Here is a 16,255-nt window from a genome sequence, read left to right as displayed (position 1 = left end):
TTTAATACTGTGTCAAGATTAAAAAAAAACAAATTATTTTTTATTAATATTGTTTTAATTAAAAATTACCTCTTCATTTAGCTCGACTAGAACAGTACTACCTGGTAAATCAGTGGTCATGAATTTGATTCTTAGCAAAGGTTTGATTTTTATGGTTAGAGCAGTACTCAGTTAAGTGTTAAAAACAAGCTAAAATAACTGATACGTCAGCATGTACATATTCCTTCATCCAACAAGCACTTGCAAAAGTGCCGAAACAATTGTTGTCATTTCTCTTCCTAAATTTTTAACTGCAAAATAAAATATTTTGAAATTGCTACATATTCCTTTAGCAATGACTTGGCTGACCGACTCTTATAAGATGATGTATATTGCTGTATTGAGCTTTTTTAAAAATGTTTTACTCATAAAAGATTACTTGTTAATATATGTTACTGAGGACTGGAAGGGAAAGAATTATCCACTATTCTGTTGGTTGTGGGTACTATGAAATGCTGTTTTTCTTTTTACATCATAATGCTTTTCTCTTTAAATGAAAAAAAAACTATAAAAGCTTTTTTACATCTGATTGTACCTGTACATATATCAAGTCAGTTCAGAATATATATCCCATTTTACATAATATTCACAACTGAATAAGAGGAAGAAATTTAGGAAAAGACAATTTAAGCTGTGTTGTAATCAAGTTTCTGAAAAAGTACCATGGTTGGAAGAGCATTTTGATCGGTCTAAGAATTCAATTAAATTTTATTACTCTTTACAAAATACAGAAAATAATTAAATAGTTTGAATAATAGAATTAGTCACTTTTACAAACCTAGAATATGGCCAAGGATTTGATTTTTTATACATTCCTTCACACTTGATTTACTTGACTTACTCCTTAATAAAAACTTTAAAAATTAATTGTTAAACAAGCATAGCTCTTTTCTGCAAAAAAGAATGTGAGAAATTTATATTTTGATTAGAAAATTTAAAGAAGAAAAGTAAATTTGACAACTTTTTTACATTACAAAGGAAAAAAGAATACAGCAGCTTAATAAATAAGCAAACTTGTGCACAACACAGACAATTGAAAAATCTTGGCCAAACATTTTAAAAAACTACTAAACTGCAATGGAATTGAACAAAAAATTGTTATGCTAAATAACTACAGAGAGCTGTCAATGCTGGAAGTAATGTACAATATTTTATCTAAAGCTCTGCTGATGTGAGTTGAACCATAACTCAATTTGTAACAGGGAGAATATCAAGAATGTTTCAGGAAAAAAAAAATAATTTCACTTCAGAAAGAATAAAAGAATATTGAAGGAGAGAAAAGAACAACAGAGGGAAATAATTTGTCTTCCTAGTTCCTTCCTAATTCAAAACAAAAAAGATAATAAAAACCCAAAATGTTTTAAGAAAATAACATTTTTGGTATTAATAATTGATGTAAAAATGTGTAAAAGAATTTAAATCTAATATTTATCATAATACACTGATTTACCTAAAGAATATTTTTTTATGAAAAGCTACATAAACTAGAAAATTTTTACCTGAATTAAATGGGGAAAAAAGCAGTTTTCTTTCATCTGAAATTAAAAAAAAATCTATGATAGCTTAAGAAGATAAGCCAAAAGATGGATCACAATAACTTAAGTTAATATTCAGCATATGAGATTTAAGCAGTGTAGTTGAATAGATATTTATATTACATTTTTATGAAAAAATACTCGAGATATGCATATGATATGTACATACAAATTACTTAAAAAATATTTAAACTTAAAGTAGGACATAATATTAATTCTTACAACCAGAAATGATGGAAGCTTTTTCACTGCTAAGCACTGACACTCACTTGGTGACCCATCACATGTTTCTCCTGACTAACACAGTGAAAGAATCAATGAGGCTATCCAGCAGCATATATTGTAGATTCATAATCCCTGTACCACATGGGTTCTTGGTAATCTGGTTAAGTTTTATTATTACAATTTTGGTGTTTGTAACCACTGCTGTATTCAGTTTGTATATTGTGCTATGAGTATATTCATGTATCTGAATTCAAAACTATTTTTCATTGTAACTGTATTTAAACATAGTCAGTGACAAGTTAGGATTTTGATTTGTAGTTTCAAAATCTTCTTAAAGATTAAAAAATACGATTAAAATTTATCCTCACTATCAAGATCCAAATGAATAAATACTTTGAAATATGCTTGTACTCCTAGACCTTCCTTGAATCCATCTCACTTTCTAGAGAAAAAATTGCATTTTTAAAAAGATTTATTCAGATGGTTTTTGGCACATATCTTAAATAAATACGCATCAGTTTGTAGTTGATGGATTACAGTTTTGAATTTGACTTATGAATAGGGATAGGTTTTTGATGTTATAATTTAGTTAATAAATTTCAGTCTCAAGGCTTCAATTTAAGATCAAGACGGATTTCAAATTGAAAATGTGATTTAAAACTTTTAAAAGAAATTGTATATTATCTTTTAGTAATTTACACATTACACAATCAGGTTTATAAATTATCTTGTTTTTAAGCTATACTTGTACAATAGTCAGTTGAATAATAAAATTAATAGCAATTACTTCCTTGTATGAAGTAAAGGAAGTATTGGGATCTCGAAAATTTTCAGTTTTCAGATTTCAGTGGAAATATCCATTTTGACCATCCCTGAAAACATTTCGACTAGTTTCGGTGTGACGTCTGTACATACAGAAACGATTGACCATAGGATGTTGAAATTTTGGATTTAGCACTGTTGCAGTATCTAAATATGCACCTCCCCTTTTGATTGCAATCAACTGAACAAAAAGTGTCCAAAAAAGCTTTTTTGGACACTTTTGCAGTAGACTTTTTCTTAACTGTAGTAATAAGCCCTCATTGAGAGCTTTTCAACTATTTATCATAAGTGGTACTTATTTTCATTGGTTCCGGTGTTATAGCCAAATGAAATTTTAATTAATGAAATATTTGGATCTTAGAGGGGGAAGGCACATTGGGTCGAATCAGACTTCATCTCCTTTTTTTTTGAACTTTTTCTCAATAAGTCATTTCTCAATAATAACATTTACTTCTATCAGATAATAGAACTATACACTTCACTATAAAACAGTGGTGTATGAGAAGGGTCTTATGTCATCCATTGCAACTTTTCAACTTTCAATTATTGCAATTTTCAAAAGTTTACATCATCATCAAGAAACCTCAATTTGTTTATTTAAAAGTACTTGAAAGCATTTGCTTTTACAAATCAGTCAATTAGTTTTTAAATCATACATGAATTTTCAATATGAGTTTTCTTCATATTATTATAACATGTGTCACTAATAATTTAACATTTCAGCTACTTAGTACTGTATTTAACAATAAATTAATGCCTCCAAATTTTTCTTTTGCAAATTCATTATCCTCTCTAACATTCATCATTGTGTACTAATTCTTTACTACGAACACATATTCATATAATAATTTTTTTAAATTCTAATATCAGTTTACTTTTTCAACGAATGAGCAGTTCATTTTGAATTCAGTATGTATGTTTGCATGTGAACACTTATGTGTGTTTGGGAGGCTTTTGTCTTAAATTCTGATTTTGATTTTGAATTCAGATTAAGCATCATTACAGGATTACAAAAACACATGAATGGCCGCTATCGGGTTCACCTCAAAATGGTCACCAAAATTAAAATTTTTTATTTAAATTAGATAATAATGGTGTAAGCTATTAAGATGGTTCGATTGCAATAATATAAAGTTTATTAAAACACAAAAGTATATGAATATCAATTTTGTAAATCAAGTGAAAGACTCCAAAATGGAGGAAAAACTAATATTTTTAATAATTGAAAAAAAATAAATATACCATAAACACCTGCCAAAACAAGTGATAAATAAATTATATTAACTTAGCATATGTAGAACCATAATAAAGATTTATTAAAACCACAACTCACTTTTGCCACCTGCAGATTTTAAATTAGAAAAATATGTAACTTTTTAACTGTAGCACATACTAAAAAAGAACCAATGTCATATAAGATTGTAAATTATTATTAACATAATACCTGAGTACTAATTGAACATGTGATATATATATATATATCAAGTTAAAGTATATATATCAGTACATGAAGTATAATTATGTACTGATCCAAATAAAGAATAAATTATTAATCTGTTCACTTATACTAATGATCTGTCATGACACTGAAGTCAGTAATAAATTACCCGTTTTATAAATTTGTAGACGAGGTGAATCTGGGTAATACTATTTGTGCTGAGTAGATTTTTTCTTTTTTTGAATTTAACCAGTGAATCCCAAAAAATCTCCTCCGTAACTTATTTGATAGTAAATTGTAATTGGACAAATAAATTTCCATTTTGTTCACATTAAAATTCTTAAAATTTTAATCAATTTAACAATTTGACAATGGTCACATGACCTAAGTTTTTAAAACATAAAAATTCATACATGTAAAATCTAAAACTAGCAATTGCATTAAATCAAAAAATAATACTCAAATATATTATATAAACATGTAATAATCTAAGTTAAGATGAAATTAGAAATAATAACTTTGTTAGAAATGAATTAATAATTAAGAAAACAGTAATAATAAGATTGTTCATTTGGAAAAGTCTTACTGCTCATTGATATTTTGACTTTTCATCAATAGTTGGTTTATTTATTAATTTTGTACTTTGTGACATTTCTGTAGTCATGTTTTGCTTTCTTATTTACTTTCTCCTAGGTGCTACAGGCTAATGTGACCCCTGGCCTCCTTAACATTTCACTTTCAGCTTTTATTTATTTATTTATTTTTTTTTTTGCTTGATGAAATTCACTACAGAAACTCAAAGCTTGTATGTAGGAATATGAAATGTAATTTTTGTAGCCTATGAAAAATAACATGCCTAACCAGAATTTGAACCCGGGACCTCCGGATGAAAGGTCGAGACACTAATTGCTAGAAACTACTCTTATTTTATGTAACAACTAGCATAACTGCCCATTTCTGATGTGATATATGTAATGATATAATGTATAATTATGTACTGATCTGAATAAAGAATAAAGTATTAATCAGTTCACTTGTATTAACAATCTGTCATGACAGTGAAGTCAACAGCAAATTACCTGTTTTATAAATTTGCAAAGGAGGAGATGAATCTAGGCAAAACTACTTGTGCTGAGATTATTTTTCTTTTTTTTGGAATTTAAGCAGTGAATCAAAAAAAAATCTCCTCCATAACTTATTTGATAGTAAATTGTAATTGAAGAAATAAGTTGCCATTTTGTTCACATTAAAATTCTTAACTAATTAATTAATTTAACAATTTTTACAAAAATAATAGTTTCTAAAACATGAATGCTTTAAAACAATTAATAAATGTAGTTCTTATTTTGAAAAGAATAGTTTTCATATTTACATATTTTATAAAAGATGCGGGTTTAAGTATATGTATTAAATTTAATTAAAATAGTACATTCTGTTTTTGAGATATGAATTTCTGTTTAAAACAGAAATGGGCAGACTGATATATAAGATTAAGTGTTCCTGATCTATGTTTATAAAACTTTTACCTATTTTGATGTAAAGAATAGTAAGTAAAACATTGGGTGAACTTTTTATTCACTCGGTACAAAATACATTAAGATGAAACATAAAAAGAAAAAAAATTAATGCGTTAATTTAAAATATAAAAATTTATATTTTTTCAGTAATATGAGTTAATTTTCTGCTATATAAAAGTTAAAGTTTCCATTTATTATTAGTTATTTATTTGTTCTACAAATTACAATACAGCTATACATGAAATACACATGATAGACTAAGATTTGCAGTTTATGGGAAGTAAAATATATACTTGCATCAAGGTGCGAGTTAAAAATATATAAATTTAAATAGAAAAAAATAAATAAAGAAAAGAAAGATAATATATGATGACATATATAGTACACTTTGATACTGAAATAAATAAATCAAAAGCAAAAGAAATGTAAGCAGTGTAAATAGTACACTGATTATTATAATCATGGGGTATTCCATTTTAATTCAAAAATTTTCAAAACTTTTATTGCACCACTATTTTTGATTTTGATGATATTGGTATATGATAACTACCCACATTGTAGTGGCAAAAAGTATTTTTTTTTATATTTAAAAAAAATTTTTTCTTGAATAATAAACTTTTCTAACTTGCCAACAGGTAATAACAGCCATTTTCATCACTTTCTCCATGAGCTGTAGCATTCTTATTTTACATAACTCAGAAGGGCTATATAAGGGCTCTTTGGAAAGAGTAAGATTCATCTTAGTGTACTCAAAATTCATTTTGTTACATAACCAAATCTTTTAATGTTTACTGAAGTTATATTTACAAATTATTATTTTTTTTTTTCAAATTTTGAGCCCAAAATAAATAATGAAGGGATTACGGTAACAGGCCTGTTTTTTACCTTTTAACTCTTAGGTACTATTAGTACTTGTAAAAAAAATTGGACTGTTACCGAGTGTTCTTGATTAAAAAGAATGGCCGCCAAATCATAAGTCTTTGAAAATGTCTCAGTTTTGGGGCCCAAGAACCATATGTGAAACAGATGGAAAAATCTGAAATTTTTCCAGCAGTAAGTATGTTTTATGTACTTTAAAACTATATGAAATTTATTTTGTTACTCCAAGGGGTTAATAAGTAATGAAGCCATCAAAACCGCAAAAAACACTGTTGCTTCTAACTGTGTCCAAAAAATTCACAGCATGTATTTTTTCAGATGATAATGTAGGCCTACTATACTAAATATTTTGATATGTCTATAATGACATATCTTATATTCTAGATAGTTTGTAGGATAGCTATCCTACAAACTTGGTTTGTTTGATAGTTTCTGTAGGTAGGATTCATACACACAAACTCATATTTAAACATAAAAATTAATAGACATGCATGGACATGAATGTTTGTGTAATCCTGAATGTAAACATTGTAGAAGGCTCAGTTACTGTTTTTATTAGCAGTGAACTTCTTCTGTTTTATGTGATATCTTTTATTTTTAATTTTTTTAATTAGCTAAATTTTTATTTTAGCTGTAGAGAAACTGGGATAACACAAAGTGAGGTGCAGTTGGTAATTTTATAATTTATACTAACTGAATTGTTATTATAAGATCCCTTTGCTTATAAAAACTGATTATGGAGTATTCAATTGGTATTCACAATGAAACAGTATGTCACAAGTTGACTTACAATAAATCTTCAGTATTGCACAATATTTTAGGGTTTACTGAACAGCAAATAACATTGTTATCATTAAGAAGTGGATGTACTAAAATAAAAAAATATCTGTACTTCTCATAAAACTGAATATTTAGATAAATACTTTCATATTAATGAGAAAAGTTGCTCTGACCCATTTAGCTATCATACTAAACCAGTTATGAAATCTCTTCAAGAAATACCTTTGACAATTTCAACAAGCAATCCAAATTTAAAATTAATTCCAGGCAGAGCACTGTATACAAAATGCTTAAACAAAATACAAAAGCCACAAGATGATACAGAAAGCGAACCGGAATGTCAAAATATATTTGAGTCTCAATGTGTTATAGTCGAGTTGGTGAATAAAGCTTGTTCAACTCTTGGCATTTCCCTCATTAAGGTTCAAACTTTATAGAGCAGTGCAAAGGAACCAATTTTAAAAAAAATAAAATTACAAAAATAGCCAAGCCAGTTACCAGTAAATTAAATGATTCCTTTGATTTAAATATTTCTACAGAAGAAACCAGTTAAGTACCACAAAATTATGCTGATTTAAGTAGGAAATATGAAGAATTAATCATTAAAATAAAGGGTAAAATGAAAACAATTACATCAATCCAGGAAAAAACTAATATTTTAAGTTTATTACCAAGCACCTGGAGCATTCAAAAAATTCAAAATGAGTTTAATGTTAGTCAGTATTTAGCTTGAAAATCCAAATAATTAGTTAAAACAAGTGGAATTTTTTCACAAATCAGCAAAAAGAAACCCAGTCACATAATTAATGAAAATGTTATTAAATGTTTCCAAGATTTTTACCAGAATGATGAGCACAGCCAAATGATACCAGACAAGAAGAATTGTGTCTCTGTAAGACAAGCTTACTGGAAGAAAACTAATATTCAAAAAACTTATCTTATGTAACTTAAAAGAATTGTACACAGCCTTCACAGAATTGTAAACATAATTTAAAAATTGGTTTTTCAAAATTTTCTGATTTAAGACTTAAATTTTGTGTTCTGGCTGGTGGGTCAGATACTCTGTGTGTTTGTCACCCACAGAAATGTAAAACTCATGTTATTTGCTGTAAAAATTTGATTATAAAATTCTCCTTTCAACCATGGTATGCGATATAGGAAGTGAAATGTGCATGCTGTCACAGTGTGAAAAATGTCTTGGCGTAATGAGATGCTCAGATTACTGTATGAGAGCTGGGAGATTTTAGTTCTGAAATTATCTTCAAACAGTGGGTTTCTGCTAACCGTTGTGAAATAACACTTCCAAAAGCAAGTTATAAAGTAAAAACACTGTTACCACAAGTTAAACATTTTTTAAACATTTTTCTGATGGCTCCTCATCCAGTATAAAAACAAAAAAAAATTCATAAATTTGTGCTACCATCAAGAAGATTTTGAAATCGCAGCTGAATGACATTTTTTTGCCTCACCACGGAAAAGGACAATGGATGGATATTGGTGGAACTGTAAAAAGGACTGTGACTAAAGCAAGTCTTCAAAGGACAGTCAAGAATCAAATTTTTACACCTTCTGAAATGTACAATTATTGCAAAGACAATATTAAAAATATAACATTTATTTTCTGCTCTAATAAACACATTCAAGAGACTGAAAGATACCTCAGTTCTTGTTATCAGGTAATCACAACAATCCCAGAAACAAGAACCTTTCACACTTATGTTCTAACAAATCAGAAATGTATTCTGAAAGTTCGGGCGACCTCTGAATCAGAAACATTTACGTTAGTATCCGGTACACAAGGACATTAGTATTTCTGCTTTATAAGTTTACCAAAGCCAAAATGTAAAAATTGTCTGCTGTGTATATGATGGCAAGTGGTGGTTAGACGAAGTCAATGAAGTCAAAATACATGAAAATGAAGAAGAATATTGAGTACACTTTTTCCAGGGTCTTGGGACTTCATTCAGGAAATCGTTGAGGGATTTCAAACATAGGTTCAACTAGAAAATATTTTAAAGATTCTCACGCCTTCAGAGCTTTTTCTATCAACTACTGGAAGAGGATATAACATTACACTGAAGACTAATGAGGACTTATCAGTTCTACTCAATAAAAAAATGGCAGGAGCAATAAGTTATGTTAGATAAGTTTGTTATCAAAAAATGCAAGATTTATTCATAACTTCCATTAGCATTAGTAAAGTAAGGTAAAAATGAATTGAACCACTTGTTAATGAATTTGAATTGTTTATCATTTTGTAATTATTATTTATCATTCTGTAATTGACTAGTTATCATATTGTAATTGACTATTTATTAATTATTTATTTATTCATTTTAATGGTTTAGTTGTAATTTTTATAATCTGAAAAAATTACATACATATTTTTGGGTACGTTTTTAGAAGGAACAGTTAGAAAGAACAGTGTTTTTATTGGTTTTGTTGGCTTCATTACTCATCAATCCTGTGGAGTAACAAAATAAATTTTATATGGTTTTAAAATACATAAAACGTACTTACTGGTGTAAACATTTCAGATTTTTGCCACCAGTCCCACATGTGGTTTTAGGGCTCCAAAAATGACACATTTTCAAAATCCAGTCCAATTTTTTTTATAACTACTACTAGTACCTATGAGTTAAAAGGTACAGGCCTATTACCCTAACCTCTTTATTATTTATTTTGGGCCCAAAATTAGAAAAAAAAACGACAGTTTGTAAACGTAACTTCAGTAAACATTACAACATTTATTTATGTAACAAAATGAACTTTGAATATACTAAGATGAAGTTCCATTTTTACTACTTCCAAAAAGCCCTTTTTGACCTCTGTATGATGTAAAATAAAATGCTACAACTCAAGAAAAAATGACGAAAATGGCTCTTTTTACCTGTTGGCAAGTTAGAAAATAGTTTATTACTCAAGAAAAAACAACTTAAATATAAAAAAATATTTTTTGGGGGCCACTACAAGGTGAATAGTTATCATAAATCAAATATCATCAGATACACTGATTGTTTGTTGAATTATAATGGAATACCCCACTTACATAAATAAGAAGCTTAAAACTGTTTATTTTTAAATATATATTGTACACATAAAAAATAACTATATTAAAAAACTGAAAAAACTAAATATTTTTATTTGTGATACATGTTAAATAAAATTTCTAATATTTCTAATAAAATATATTAGAAATGTTCCATTCTTAATAGAGATAATGATCCATATTTAAATATATTATCTATTTTATAATCATATTTCCATTTATAATCAAATTATGTGTTACTTTATAATTCAACAAATAAATCATAAAATTTATGAATGAATTAGAAATAAACGATTATGTAATTAACGTACATGAGAAATTTTCATTGTATTTTTGTTATAAGGAAATGTAATGCGGGCTAGATTATGGTGTAATTTAGTTCCGTTATGTAATAAGGTATACTTTTGAACTTGGAAAAAAAGTCATTGTGAAGGTGATGTGAATGGAAAATTATACAGGATATTTTGGAGGCCAATGATTAGTTCAGATTCATTCAGGGACTACACAGTACAGTTCGTCCTTTTGAAACATCAAGTCTGGTATGTGTATTTTATATAGATTAATTTATGCCTCATATTTTTATACATATTAAATTTCCAATAAGTGATTATGAACAGGAGATACACAAATAATTTACTTTCCTTAAATGACAAAAATGTTATTATTATTATTTTTTAATTTTCATTTACAGTTTATCTTTTATTTTTTTTTTTTAACGAATAGTTCCTGCATCCAGTTCTATTTGAATAACATTTATCAGTACTGTAGATTACTACAGTTTATTTTTTTGTATATTTAGTCTTAAAAGTGAGTAGCTGTTAACTTGTTAAAGTGATTTCTTGAATAAAAATCATATAAAGGTAATTTCTAAAATTTAATTTTTAGGTAAATTAAAGAACAAAAATATGAAAGCAATTTGCATCTTTATTCCTCAATTTGTTATAAGCAGAAAAGATTGATATACAACAAACGTTTTAATGATAGTTCAATAAAACTAATTTATTTCAAAATAAATTATTATATAGTTTAAGCTGTAATAATCAGCTGTGGCCTTATCAAAGTAATTATATTACAAAAGTTTCTGGTAGGTAGATACTACAAGTTGTACGCAAATTACATAGTTATTGTTTTAATTGAATGTTGTGCTGGCATCCTGTAGTAGGAAGTGTGTATCGAAAATTAAATATTGCTGTAAAACTCCGGCCAAATCCCTAGCTTTAGCCAAAAGCTTGAAAACCCTGTGAAAAAGATGAATAAAAGGAAAACTTTTAAAGAAAAGTAGTGCACAAAAAGAAAGATTATTTTACCTTATTGGTAAAAAGTCACAAAAATTATTTTCAAGAATTTTAAAACTTTTCTTAATTAATTAATGTACAATATACAATAATCTCTACAAAAAAGACAGGCTAGTTTCTAGCTGTTAACAAAGAAAATAGTCACTTATGAAAATAATGGCTCTAGATTTTTCGACTTTGAGACAAGTAATTCAATTTTAAGTATTCTATTCCTTCGGATATACATTCTCGAATTTTTACAATAGAAAAATTTCTGACCACTTATGCAATTCGGAATTTTAAAACCTGAAAAAGAAGATTTTTAAAACCTGGTATTTCCGTTCAAGGGGCACAAAGCGAAACATTGATGTATTTTTTTTTTTTTAAATAAACAAAGAAAAGCAGGACAAAAATTTTAATGCATTCGAAAGTTTTCCGTAAATAATTGATAGGAGTTAAAATGTGCAAAAACTAAAGCCTACAACATAAAAATAATTGTGAATGAATGGAAGCTGTCATAGACTACAGCTACAGTCAGGAGATTTTTCCGCAGAACTATATTTTGAGGATTTTTTTAAACCAGGGAAAAATACTGAAAAATTAACCCGGACTCTTTGTCAGATTTCAGAAGAGGCGGGCAATTGCAAGACGTACCCGTTAAGTCGTGTAGGCCTACTGAACTACTGCCATGCACAGCGATAATCTTTTTCATTATTTTATTCAAACGGCTGATGAAAATAACTATAATATATGTGATTATAATTGACACAAAGAAAAAACATACACTAATTTGGGAATAAATTTCAGTAAAGTTTAAAAAAATAGAATGGATAAAATGCTTGGTTATTATAATACCTATTAAATTTACAGAAACATAGATCATTTAAGCAGTTGACTTTTCCTCATTTTATCAACAAATAATCTTTTTTTAATAGGCGATGGACGACAATAAACAACAATTTATTTATGTTTTTTTCAATTGCGTTTTTTATACTTTAATGTAAAAATTTACATTAACCCACAAAAAAAATTGTCGTTTATTCTGAATCATATTTCTTTGAAGTATCTTTTGATACATTATTAAAGTCGTTAAACCACATAACGCAAAAATTAATATAACAAAACGTATCACATTCTTAACGACTGTGGGTAAACATTACACAATATACGTCATTTATATTATATAGATAGTTAATTAAGACCGGGAACAGTCGTGGCTTCGATGATGAGCCCCAGAGTGCTCACTTAAGAGTAGTCCACCGCATCTGACAGAGGTTGCCAACAGTTGCGCACGTTTAGAACCAGCGGCTGAACTAATGCAATCTGCTTTATTAATACTGTTTAACTTATCTAAAGCGCTCAAAACAATTGTTTCATCCTCCCTTGTCCACCGTAATAGAAACGACAGAAGCCACGATAAAAATTCTACGAGTTCCATGTCCGTAGCATTTTTAGTTCGAAAGCGTTCTTTTAATATCAAGATAAATTTTCTTAGATGTTACGGGAAACCTACTCATAAAAATATTGCGATAGGCAAAATATAGTTTAATAAAAATATGAAAAGATTAATTTAAAAATTATTGTAAACAAATCTTGTACAAAGAAGTTTTAAAATAATTTAATAATATAATTAGGTAATATTTCCTAACAATAATTATATTAATAGATTAAAGACCTGATTATAAAGTACACATTACAGTAAGTAATAAATAAAATGATTATCGTTAAAAAAGTTTGCTGTTTGTTATCAAAGTTAAAATGGAAAAACTATAATAAAAAAAAACATGTGCAACAGAAGTTTTTTTCTCTTAAAAGCAAATAATTATTTATTCCCAGAAAATAGTGTGCTCATTCCCAAATCAAAATACATTTATACGATACAACCTAATACCTAGTATGTATCAACAAAGCATTACTTTTAAACAAATGTAAAACGACGCAGTTCTTTTGGTAAAAAAAAATAAATTACAATTTCAAATCATTGTAAATGTTGATTTTGATCACACTAAAGTGTTAAAATATTTCCTCTCTAGTTATTTATTATTCTTAAATTAACTAATTGTTTAAATTACTGAATAATAAGAAAAAGTTAATTGTGATATAATAGAAAATAAAAAAAAACTGTTAGTAAATAACTCGTAAATTAAATAAATTCTTACTGGCATTCACCGATCGGTCAGTCAGTGGACTGCTTATTCTTCAGAACCGTTCAAATCGCTACCGCTGCATCGTAAATTAATGATAAAAGACACCAATATTATATCTCAGACGCTCCTTTTTTCACACAAAACAAAAATTAAATCGTATTATTTTCCAATGTATCCCCATATTAGCCGCTTACTATAAGACTGTTACCATGAGAATAAGTTCTTTTCCAGTCTCCTTTCATGATGTTGCCACGCGACCTACAAGTTCATCACTCTCGATCGACTCAAATTTAAATTTCACGTTTAACTTCTGTCTGTATTATTTCGATGAGACTGTAATGACAATGGTAGAGAGGAAACAGATTATTGGATCTTCCGAGAGTCCATGTCCGACACTCATGATCTATTTGTTTTTCTATAAAGTTTTACTAGCTCCAAAAGGTTAAGTACAGTTCCTGTCACAGAACAAGGTGTAATTTATTTTTGTTTATATCACCCGATTTCAAATACTTGCTTCCTATGTTAGTTAATCGAAATTTATTATTATCTGTAAAGATTAATGGTGTCTTCGCCTAACGAATCCAGCACCTAAAAACCATTGTTTAAAACCATACTTCATTTCTCAACAGTCTATTCCAGCATTTAATTGTGACTGAAATATTCATTTATGGTGGGCGAGAAATCAGTTTTGTTCATTTTTGTCTCCCGTAATTTTTTTGTAACTAAAAATCAACGTTTTGAGAAATACTAGGCGTGGATTAATCAATTTCTTTCTTTCAGGATAGCCGTAATTCTTTCCATGGCACATTAATTCATATAAGGTTGTCACAACCTAAATCAAAACTATCTAAGTCTAAAACATTTCTTCCTTGGTTTCTACCGGGAGTTTGTAAAATTGGCTTTGAAGCCTTTGTTAACAGAAATTTAAACGTCTTTGGTAATCCTAAAGTTCTTAATCTGACACCATACGCCATCCGAACTAGCTTACACATTTAGTAAAGTACAATTCTAAGTAGGGGATGATAATTTTCCCAAAAATTAACAACCCAAAATACGAGTATTAAATTTCTACTTTACTTCATACCGTCATCCTTTTACGCCCGTTAATTCGTTCATACTAATTATGTATTTCTAACAAGTAACAATAAAATTCTTGTCGAACATCAATTCAATAAGATATAAACATATGTATATGACAAGTATTTCACAATTAGTACTGTAACAGGATAAAAATTTGTATAAATTTTTATATAATTTATGAACATCTAAACCCAAAAATAAGTAAATGAATTCGCAAAAGTATTTCAAATGAATTAATGTGTGAGAAAAGTTAACTCTGGCACGGGTAAATTAACACATGAGTTTAAAATGCAAGTTAAGATAGAAATTTCTTCAAATAAACAAACCATCAAAATACGACGTTTTTCGTTAACTCAAAAAGATTAATGACATGTTAAGACGTTTCTTTTTATAAGACTAGACTTCATCAGTGTGGGTTACCTTTTTTATTACTGACATAATCGGACCTATCTGTTTATACCAGTAAATGAATTATGCAACGTTTATTGAAAAATAACTGTAACTTATATTCATGCTTAATAACCTATCAATTAAATAAATATAATGAATGACAGATCAAAGAAAAGAAAGGAAAATTATATACATAAAGCTTGTTGCAAACCACACTAAATTTGTCCTCGAAGCGTTTCCAGAGAGAAAACATATGTTCGGCGGTGCGGAGTCTGCATTCGTTCAGTTGTTTTTTTCTCGTAGTGTGATTGTTACTATGTCTGTTTGAGTGGGTTTGTGTGAGCGTATTATATTAGTTTTATGAAAACATCCATGTTGTTTTTTGTTTACGAAAATTATCGGCGTCGTTACACTTTTCTAATTTTTACATTTTCTGTCGTTAATGGATTCTGTTTCTTTATATTACAATAAATTTAACGTAGGATAGTATTATAATTCCACTTTATTATCGCGGACGGTGAAATACTAACCTTCCATGGTATATCATATATCATGGAAGGTATACAAGAAAAAAAAAATGAGAGGGGGACGAAAACGTATCCATAGCCAGATGAGAGTAGTTTTTTTTTTAGCCTACCGAGCTGGTATAGTGGTTAACTCGTCATCGCAAATCAGCTGATTTCGAAGTCGGGAGTTCTAAGGTTCAAATCCTAGTAAAGGCAGTTAGTTACTGTACACGGATTTGAATACAAGATCGTAGATGCCGTTGTACTTTGGTCGTTGAGTTTCAATTAACCACACATCTCAGGAACGGTCGACCTGAGATTGTACAAGACTACACTTTATTTACATTCACACATGTCATTCTCATTCATCCTCTGAAGTAATACCTTACGGTGATTCCGGAGGTTAAACCGAAAGAGAGAGAGAGAGAGAGAGAGAAAGAGAGAGAGAGAGAGAGACAAAGAGAGAGAGAGAGAGAGAGAGAGAGTGAGAGAGAAGTTTTATCCTTGTAAAAGCAGTTACTTTTATACGGATTTGAATACCAGTTCTTGGATACCAGTGTTCTTTGGTGGTTGG

The 16,255-nt window shown here is 28.5% G+C and overlaps 1 protein-coding gene across 1 annotated transcript in view; it reads left to right on the top strand.

Moving 5' to 3' along the window:
• The first annotated feature begins 10,727 nt into the window (after positions 1 to 10,727).
• The window catches only part of LOC142334213 (neprilysin-4-like), a 112,650-nt gene continuing 107,122 nt past the window's right edge, over positions 10,728 to 16,255 (top strand). The window contains exon 1 of the mRNA XM_075382054.1: positions 10,728 to 10,823. Coding sequence (XP_075238169.1) covers positions 10,759 to 10,823 — 65 coding nt within the window. The 5' untranslated portion in view covers positions 10,728 to 10,758. The remainder of the gene's footprint in view (positions 10,824 to 16,255) is intronic.

The sequence above is a fragment of the Lycorma delicatula genome, chromosome 1 (genome assembly GCF_047948215.1).
Source record: "Lycorma delicatula isolate Av1 chromosome 1, ASM4794821v1, whole genome shotgun sequence".
In the NCBI taxonomy this organism is placed as follows: Eukaryota; Metazoa; Arthropoda; class Insecta; order Hemiptera; family Fulgoridae; genus Lycorma; species Lycorma delicatula.
Note: the sequence above shows the minus strand (reverse complement) of the source record. Positions and strands in the feature narration are given on the sequence as shown.